The sequence below is a fragment of the Paramisgurnus dabryanus genome, chromosome 2, assembly GCF_030506205.2.
Source record: "Paramisgurnus dabryanus chromosome 2, PD_genome_1.1, whole genome shotgun sequence".
Lineage (NCBI taxonomy): Eukaryota > Metazoa > Chordata > Actinopteri > Cypriniformes > Cobitidae > Paramisgurnus > Paramisgurnus dabryanus.
Genome location: NC_133338.1, coordinates 15,378,963 through 15,388,008, shown reverse-complemented (window position 1 = coordinate 15,388,008; position 9,046 = coordinate 15,378,963). Strand labels below are relative to the sequence as shown.

Here is a 9,046-nt window from a genome sequence, read left to right as displayed (position 1 = left end):
TTTGTATATTATTTTGCATTTCTGTCAAGAGATCCTTTAAAAAATTACACACTGCACCTTTAACTCACCAAAGTATTTAAAGTGAGAAGGATACATAATAAAAAACATGCATTTTAACGTTAGACTTTAAATCCACTATGGTATTATATATATCATTTTTCTACAGTTCATACACAGTATTTAGTTAAATTACATCAGAAGTAACTGTTATTGAAAAATAAGTGTAACCCCTACTTTACTTTTTCAAGGAAAAAGTAATTAAATTAAAGTAACTAATTACACCCAACACTGGTTATGAATGTGTTTCCCTTGAGGACTAAGCTAGTGTTCACCAAAAAAAAATTGCATTTAGAAGGTAGCCTATACACATTCAAAACTTAGTCTCTAACTTCTGCCAGTAGAGATAAGCTATTTTAAATGACATCAGCTTTAGATTTTAGATTCCAGGCTGAGAGGTAAGCTAAACTCTATTGGCCATTTTAAAAGGGGGAGCGGCCCTAACTTGATGTGAAAATTACATCAATGCGTTAAACAAAGCACATTTCAAGGAACTTTAGTGGGTCTTTAATGTACCGGGGACTAGAGCAGGTCTTAAATATCAGGTGAAATGTAAAAAAATTGTACAGGTTTGTGTTTTGAACACAGTGGTGGCAAACGGGCAAAGTGCAAAACGTGTTTTATCAGCAAAGGGGTTTATTTATTGAAATATTTAAAAAAAAATCTTGAAAAAAAGTATAATCGGTCTTCTTTGGAGTTTTCTCAACCTGTCTGTTGACCCTATTATTAAAGGGATAGATAATAAATCCATTAATCACACTTTGCTGTACGGTTTGTATCTATGTTTGTTTCTTTTTTTATTGAGTAAAAGAATATAAAACCGAGCATAACATTATACAGTTTTATACAAAACCAAGTATGGTGTTAATTGGACATCGGGCATTTGAAAATAATATCATAGTGCTTTAAACATGTTGCTGACTTTTTGTTTTTTAACAATTTTAAAGAAGAAATAAAACATTCAAATTCCGCAAATAACACCTTGAATATTGGGGATGGATTTAAATATTTTTGTTTATGTATATAGAATTTAGCCTGTAATATGAATAAATTAACAATATACTCAAGATCTTTGTTAACATTGTTTTCATAGTGTACAATGATATCCTTTAAAGAAAAAAAATATTTATCCTTTACTTTACTAAAAATATAGGTTGCCAATTCTTTCCAAAACACTTGGGTAATGTTACAATAAAAAAATTCATGTGTTAACACTTCTTTCTCAATTTTACAAAAGGAACATATCATCAATATCAGAATATCTTGAATCCATGTTTGTGTCGTCCCATACGCTGCTGCTATAATGTCCGAGTCCCAGTTTGCGGATTTTAATAGTTCACCCAAAAAAGAAAATTCTGTCATCATTTACTCATACTCATGTTGTTACAAACCTGTATAGATGTCTTTGTTCTGATGAACACAAAGGAAGATAATTTTAGGAATGTTTGAAACCATACTGATCATGAGCCCCATTCACTTTCATAGTATTCTTTTTTCCTACTATAGAAGTGAATGGGGCTCACAAACGGTTTGTTTACAATTATTCCTCAAAAATCTTCCTTGGTGTTCATCAAAACAAAGAAATGTATACATGTTTCTAACAACATGAGAGTGAGAAAAGTATTTTTCATTTTTGGGTGATCTATCCCTTCAACCTCCACAAACCGAGACTCTTATTTTGAAATGTTCCCTGAGAGCTAAACGTCCGACGTCACTACCAGCGTATGGGACGAAACAAACATGGATACAAACCGTACAGCAAAGGTGTGAATAATGGGTTTAATTAAATATTTCAGAGATAATTACTAATGACACGATTTGTAGGCTGATTACAGATTAAAGATAAACAGAGAGCAATGTAATCCTGTAATTTCTTAGAGAATTAACTCATGTGCTCAACGTGAGCACAACTAACGTTATCAACCTAAGTTACTTTTATTGGTGATGGCTAACCAATTATTAAAAACAAAATTATTAAACTGTCTTGCGAAAGGCATATCTAATATTTAGATTGTTGACATGACGTGTGAAGCATTGAATAAAGCTGTTATGCACACTTTGCTCTTATCATTATTATAAAGCATGCAGTTTATGAGCCCATGTTAATCGAGAGAGTAGGTTACATGGATACACATTTTCGTTACAGCTTAAATAAACTGTTTTGTGTCAACTTTTTTGTTTGTTGCAGCTTGAGTTTGCAGTGCAGATGACATGCGACAGTTGTGTGAATGCAGTAAAGGATGTTCTACAGAAAGAACCAGGTCATCCGAGCATTTTGATCGAGTTTAAGTGACCATATGTGTGTGATACAAACGGGAAATGTTTGAAGTATATATACAAAATGTAAAAAACGAATTTCACAACAAAATGGCTTCTCCTAGCAAAAGTCAGTATTTGTGACCTCCCTTGGCACTAAACACATCTTAAATTCTATTGTGGAGACAGAAGTACAGAAGTGGGCAATTCCATGCAAATGTCAACCATATTAAAAAAAGTAAAAAAGTTTTTACCCAAACTTTTTAACCATTTTGATATATCATATGTAAATATTTGGTGGTTTAAATACCCATACAAAGTCTATTAAAGTTTTTAAAGCACCATAGTTAAAAGGCCATTCCACTTTTTTTTGAAAAATGCATATTTTTAACATTTGTTTAGAGTTTTGTGAGAGTTTAACATTTGATTTTTATCGTTTTGGAATCCATTCAGCTGATCTTTGGGTCTGGCGGTACCACTTTATCATAGTTTAGCATAATCCATTGAATCTGATTAGACCATTAGCATCGCACATGAGCAAGTTATGGTCATTTAAAAGTACATGCTCCATTAAACGCAATGCTACAAATGTTCAAGCGCCCTGTGGTAAGATGGCCGCCACATGCAGATGTTGCACTCAATTGGCCAGCAGCGTGGGCGAGACATCTAGCCTTTATACAAATCTATGCTGGTACCTACCAGCTACGCTCTTCAAAGTGGTTGCTTTTTAATGTGCTACGAGTTACAACTGAATTGGGAAGAACTGCTTTTTCTTATTTAGCAACTTGGGGGTGGAATAATCTGCAAAAAGAGCTAAAGTTAGAAACCTTTATGTCCATAAATGAATTTAAAACTACTGTAAAGAGTGTTGTGATGGAGACATGTTCTTGTTTCTCTTAAGAGTCTCATTGTGTTTTATATGGATTATGCTAAACTATGCTTAAAGTGATATCGCCAGACTCGTAGATCTGAATGGATTCCAAAATGGTTAAAAATCAAATGTTTAACTCTAGGGGAGCTGGAAAATGAGAACATAAAAATGTGGAGTGTCCCTTTAAGTGCAAATTTCAAAGATGTCACATCCAAAATGCTGGAATTGCCCAAGCCATTAGATTAGAATTAGAAATTAGGTTTCCATTTCATTTAGGTTTAAGAGAGCCTGCTTAGTTTTTACTTTTATTCTGTTTCTTAATGATTCCTATGTGCATTATATTGCCAAATGTTTTGGGACACCTGCCTTTATATGCACATGAACCTGAATGACATTCTTAATCCATAGGGTTAAATATGGAGTTGGTCCATCCTTTGCAGCTATAACTCTTTCTACAAGGTTTAGGAGTGTGTTTATGGGAATTTTTGACCATTCTTCTAAAAGCACATTTGTAAGGTCGGACCCTGATGTTGGACGTGAAGGCCTCGCTCGTAGTCTCCGCTCTAATTTATCCCAAAGATGTTCTATTGGGTTCACCAAACTCGCTCATCCATGTCTTTATGGAACTTGCTTTGTGCACTGGTGCACAGTCAAACTGTTCTTTTCTTGAGCTAATCTGAAGGCCACATAAGGTTTGGAGGTCTGTAGTTACTGACTCTGCAAAAAGTTGCTGACTACTGTGCACTGTGTGCCTAAGCATGCGCTGACCCCGCACTGTGATTTTACGTGGCATACCACTTTGTGGTTAAGTTGTTGTTATTCCCAATTGCTTCTGTTTTGTTCTAAGTTGACAATATTCAGTAATGAGGAAATTTCACAAATTGACTTACTGTACAGGTGGCAATTGCACAGTGATTGGAACACGTGAATTCAATGATTTGGAGGGGTGTCCCAAAACTTTTGCCAATATGTTTATGTATTTATGTATGTATGTGTATGAAGCATTAAGAAACAGAATTCAATTGTAAATACATACACACATGTCTTTCAGGAGTGCAGTCAGTGCACATAGACCTGGCAAAGGAAGAGGTTTTGGTTGAAACTGCACTAACATCTCTGCAGGTCCAGGGTCTCATCGAAAGCACAGGCAGGCGAGCTGTGCTGAAGGGAATGGGCAGTTCGATAACAGGTGAGACCCGCTGTCTTCGTGTAATCTTTTATGTTCTTGGTTTTATTTCAGTAGCTGTCCAAATATATTTGGTTTTTTGCACTTGTAGTCATAGCGTCCAATATTTGAAATGATTGAAATCCAGTAATTGTGGTGGAAATGATGATATGAGTCAATACTGTTACTACTACGACATTAAAGGGTTAGTTCACAAAAAAGTTTACATTTAAAAAAATTGTTTCTTTATTTTGTTAAACACAAAAGAAGATATTTTGATGATAAGATGGTAAGCACTAAGCACACAGTTGACAGTAGCTCATAGAGGTTTAAAACAACATGAGGGTAAGTCAATTATGACAGAATTTTCATTTTTTGGGTGAACTATACCTTTAAGCTTTTCCAGGTACAAGAAAAATATATTTTTTTCACACAATTTACTTATCTGTATACGGATGTTTTTACTCTCCTAAAAACGGGCTGATGTCTTCCTTTTTCTATGAAGACCCTCCTTCAGAAATACCTATTGAGTTCTGATTATGTAGTTTGTGTTGTTTTGTGTGTTGTAATTCGATAGCAGCTTAGCTTGCCGTCAGCTTAGCTGGCGACTGATGTATTCCGGTGGGCGGAGGTTAGTCAAAAAACTGATCTACTGATGTCATTAAAGCAGGAAGTAGAGGGCTGTAGTCCAAACCGGACGTTCGCTGTAGGCTTTGAAAGGGAAATTCTGTTAAAGAAAATATATCGCCTGGCAGTGAACTTTGAGCTTTATCATTTTACAGGTATTATTTATGCTATTATAGCAACATTACACACTAACTAGGGTTTAAAAAATTGGATCAGAAAGAATGTGACCTTTAAAGGAACTTGAATGAGGACAGATGAAAAGGTTTGCAAGTACTTTACAACACTTTATACAGAGGCTCAAGCTCTGTCTCTTTCTTTCAAGTGCTCAAATTAAGTGTTGGACTTTCCCACGTTCATAACAAAACCACAATACCACTGCAGTGTCTTGTTGATTTCTACACATATTTCTGTAAACACACACACACACACAGATATATATATATATTAGGGCTGTCAAAAGATTAATCGTGATTAATCACATCTAAAATAAAAGTTTGTGTTTACATAACATATGTGTGTGTAGTGTGTATAATTAATATTTATATATAAAAACACACACAGTCATGTATATATTTAAGAAAAATTGGTTATATTTATATATAAAATATTTATATTTCTATATAATATAAATTATATAAATGTTTATACAGTATATAAATGCAAATATTTCTTAAATATACACATGAATGTGTGTGTATTTATATATACATAATAATTATACACATTACACACACATATGTTATGTAAACACAAACTTTTATTTTAGATGTGATTAATCACGATTAATCTTTTGACAGCCCTAATATATATATATATATATATATATATATATATATATATATATATATATATATATAATTTTTGTGTTTGTGTGTTTTTTATGTGTATTAGATCTGGGCGCTGCTGTGGCAATGCTAAGTGGTGCGGGACTAGTGCAGGGCGTGGTCCGTTTCCTGCAGATATCACAAAATAGCTGTTTAATTGATGGGACGATTGACGGGTTGACACCTGGAGCACATGGCCTGCATGTGCATGAATTGGGGGACCTCACCCAGGATTGCATGAGGTACTGTTTTAGCACAAGCCAATTTAAAGTTTATATGTTCTGCAAACATAAAGGAAGCCCTAGATCCATTATATCAGTCTGTCTTATCTGTGCTGTGTTATATTATCCTTTTTCACAACCAGTATGACTAGGCCTGTCAAGCACCTAAATAATAAAAAAGCAGTCAATATTTTTTATGCTTTATATTCCAAGTCATGCAGGGATATGATAGGTTTGTGTAAGAAACAAACAAAGAAAATTAGATTTTCTAAGTGTTCACAAAATACACTCATTTGGTCTGAAATCAATACAATGAAATTTTTGCAGTTATTTGAAAACGTACAACTTATGCTTGTATTTTTCTTCTCATAGCTGTGGAGATCATTTCAATCCTTTCAGAAAACAGCACGGAGGTCCTGAGGACTCTGAGAGGGTACAGCTGTCATTCACACAGCCAGTTCTCCTTTTTTCACATGGAATACATGAGCAGTCTCTTCATTGACAGACACTTACCAAACAAAATGACCAATAGTTCTCAAACTACTGTAGACTAATGTAATAGTTGCACCTGGAGATTAAATCATTTAATGTAGGAGATAACAAAACAATAATGGCAATCATACAATCATAGAGTTTAGAATCAAAACCAGAGGAAATAAAATTACTTAAAAAAAAAAAAAAAAAAAAAAATATATATATATATATATATATATATATATATATATATATATATATATATATATATATATATATATATATATACTGCTAATTATACTCCATATATTATAATTGTATTTTTTTTAACTTATTTTAACCTTGTGATTATTTTTAGTTTTGATAATGTCGTACCTTATACTAAGATAAATGAAGTGTTGTCAGGTGAGCATAACTTTTAAGGTTAATGTTGGGTTAATGACCATATTCACATCTGTTTGGTCCACAGCATGTGGGGGATCTAGGAAATATTACTGCTGGTCCTGATGGCAGAGCTTCATTCAGATTAGAAGACTCACAGATAAAGGTAACAAATTCATGTGTATTTGTAATTATGATGCAAGGTGTAGGTGTAGTGTTGAACGCAGTGTCCTTATAAGCTTACTTATTGGCAGCATACAGTTTTATTTACTGTTTTAAGGAAGGAAAATCGAAGAACTGCATGTTGTTAATGTGTTGGAGTCAAAAGTAATATTATGGAAAAGTGGTAAAGGTTCTGAAATAAATATACTTGAAAAATGACCATAAGTTCACTATCAGACAAAAAACTTTGTCTACCATTAACTGAAGTCTTCTTTTATTTATCCAATATTTGTTTTAAGGTAATTGTGCTTTATCTACATTTGCCTCATTGCCATTACTTTTTTATTTTACTCACCCTCATGACCATGCATAAAATATTTTACTTTGTTGTACCTCATTTGGACCTCCACATATTCAGTATGCCATGTTGAAATTTTTAGCCTTGCAATGGCCTTGGGTTACTGCTGCAATGGTTATTTGTCATTGAGATCAAACTTGGATACAAACTAAGAAGCTGGTTAGGAATATATTTTGGTCAGTTCCTCTGTTCACTGTTTGACAGGTGTGGGATGTGATTGGCCGATCTCTAGTGGTGGATGCTGGGGAGGATGATCTGGGGCGTGGGAATCACCCGCTGTCTAAAATAACAGGAAACTCAGGAGAAAGGTAAAAACTTTATCACCGATATAAAAAGAACTTCTTTTTGTGGAGCGATCATGTGCATAATATAAAAAGACTGAGCTTTTGTAATTGAATGCATCTCTTAAAGAAATCAGTTACACAGAATCATTTGATCTTCAGTGGACCGTGTGTTTGTTAACATAATGACTGCCTCACTCTCTCGCTCTTTGACAGGCTGGCATGTGGAATCATTGCACGCTCGGCTGGGTTGTTTCAAAACCCAAAAACGATTTGTGCCTGTGATGGTGTCACACTGTGGGAGGAGAGAGATCGGCCCATCGCAGGGAAAGGACGTAATGTCACCGACACACCAGCAGCTAATCTTTAATGGTGTGAGGATCTGTCCTTCCCACACATGAAGGACTGCAGATGGATGTGGCTTGCAGGGAAACAAACGAGAACAGGATGATTAAAAACGTAACATTTGAAATGGTCAACATTGTATTTGAAATATTTCTCATTCAAACCATGTTCTGATGTTTGTTGACAAATACAGAATACAAATCATTTATAGGTAAAATATAAATGGATAATGTGAATATGAGACTAGCTTTAACTAAAGCTTCCGCTGCCAGGAAACACTTTTAGAAGTAAAGTTACAATGTTAAAGGGTAGCTGCTAAAATCTATGGTATAACTATTTGGGATTACTCATTCAACATAGACATTTGAAAAAAAATTAAAGGGACACTCCACGTTTTTGAAAATATGCTCATTTCCAGCTCCCCTAGTGTTAAACATTAGATTTTTACCGCTTTGGAATCCATGTAGCTGATCTACAGGTCTTGCGGTATCACTTTTAGCATAGCTTAGCACAAACCATAGAATTTGATTAGTCCATTAGCATCGCGCCTAAAAGGCAGATATGGCTAGGAACTATACTCTCATTCTGGCGAAATAATCAAGGACTTATGGCTGCAGGAGGCGCAATGATATTACGTAGTGCCTGAAAATAGTCCTCTGCTATTGAAATATATTAATGGGACTATTTTTTTTGGCTGCTGCATAATATCATTGTGCCTCCTGCAGCCATGTCCTTAATTATTACGCCAGAAGGAGAGTTTTTAAATAGGAAAAATATCGAAACTCTTATTTGTTAGGCGTGATGCTAATGGTCTAATCAGATTCTATGGATTGTGCTAAGCTATGCTAAAAGTGGTACAGCGAGATCTGGAGATCAGCTGAATGGATTCCAAAACGGTAAGAATCAGATGTTTAACTCTAGGGAAGCTGCAAAATGAACCTAACATTTAAAAAAAAGGAGAGTGTCCCTTTAAGCTTGGATATAGACTGTGTGGGACATATTTTTGTAAGGCCATTTGTAAATA

The 9,046-nt window shown here is 34.5% G+C and overlaps 1 protein-coding gene across 2 annotated transcripts; it reads left to right on the top strand.

Annotated features, from left to right (window-relative positions):
* The first annotated feature begins 1,732 nt into the window (after positions 1–1,732).
* On the top strand, positions 1,733–8,519 carry ccs (copper chaperone for superoxide dismutase). 2 transcript variants are annotated; one of them, XM_065294377.2, is made up of 8 exons: positions 1,733–1,821; positions 2,246–2,318; positions 4,236–4,373; positions 5,868–6,042; positions 6,394–6,454; positions 6,965–7,042; positions 7,601–7,704; positions 7,894–8,517. In XM_065294377.2, exons 1-8 carry the CDS (start codon positions 1,798–1,800, stop codon positions 8,045–8,047), a joined length of 807 nt encoding a protein of 268 aa, XP_065150449.1. In that variant the 5' UTR covers positions 1,733–1,797; the 3' UTR covers positions 8,048–8,517. The 2 variants fall into 2 exon arrangements, with proteins under 2 accessions (XP_065150449.1, XP_065150450.1); XM_065294378.2 differs by lacking the exon at positions 1,733–1,821 and having other exon boundaries at positions 2,308–2,443; positions 7,894–8,519.
* Positions 8,520–9,046: the final 527 nt, after the last annotated feature.

What these genes read in the sequence shown, in the direction of transcription:
- ccs (XM_065294377.2), top strand. Translation starts at nt 1,798, where the DNA reads ATGGATACAAACCGTACAGCAAAG. An exon ending in ATACAAACCGTACAGCAAAG is followed by an intron (nt 1,822 to 2,245) that starts GTGTGAATAATG and finishes TGTTTGTTGCAG; the next exon opens with CTTGAGTTTGCAGTGCAGAT. An exon ending in TGTTCTACAGAAAGAACCAG is followed by an intron (nt 2,319 to 4,235) that starts GTCATCCGAGCA and finishes CATGTCTTTCAG; the next exon opens with GAGTGCAGTCAGTGCACATA.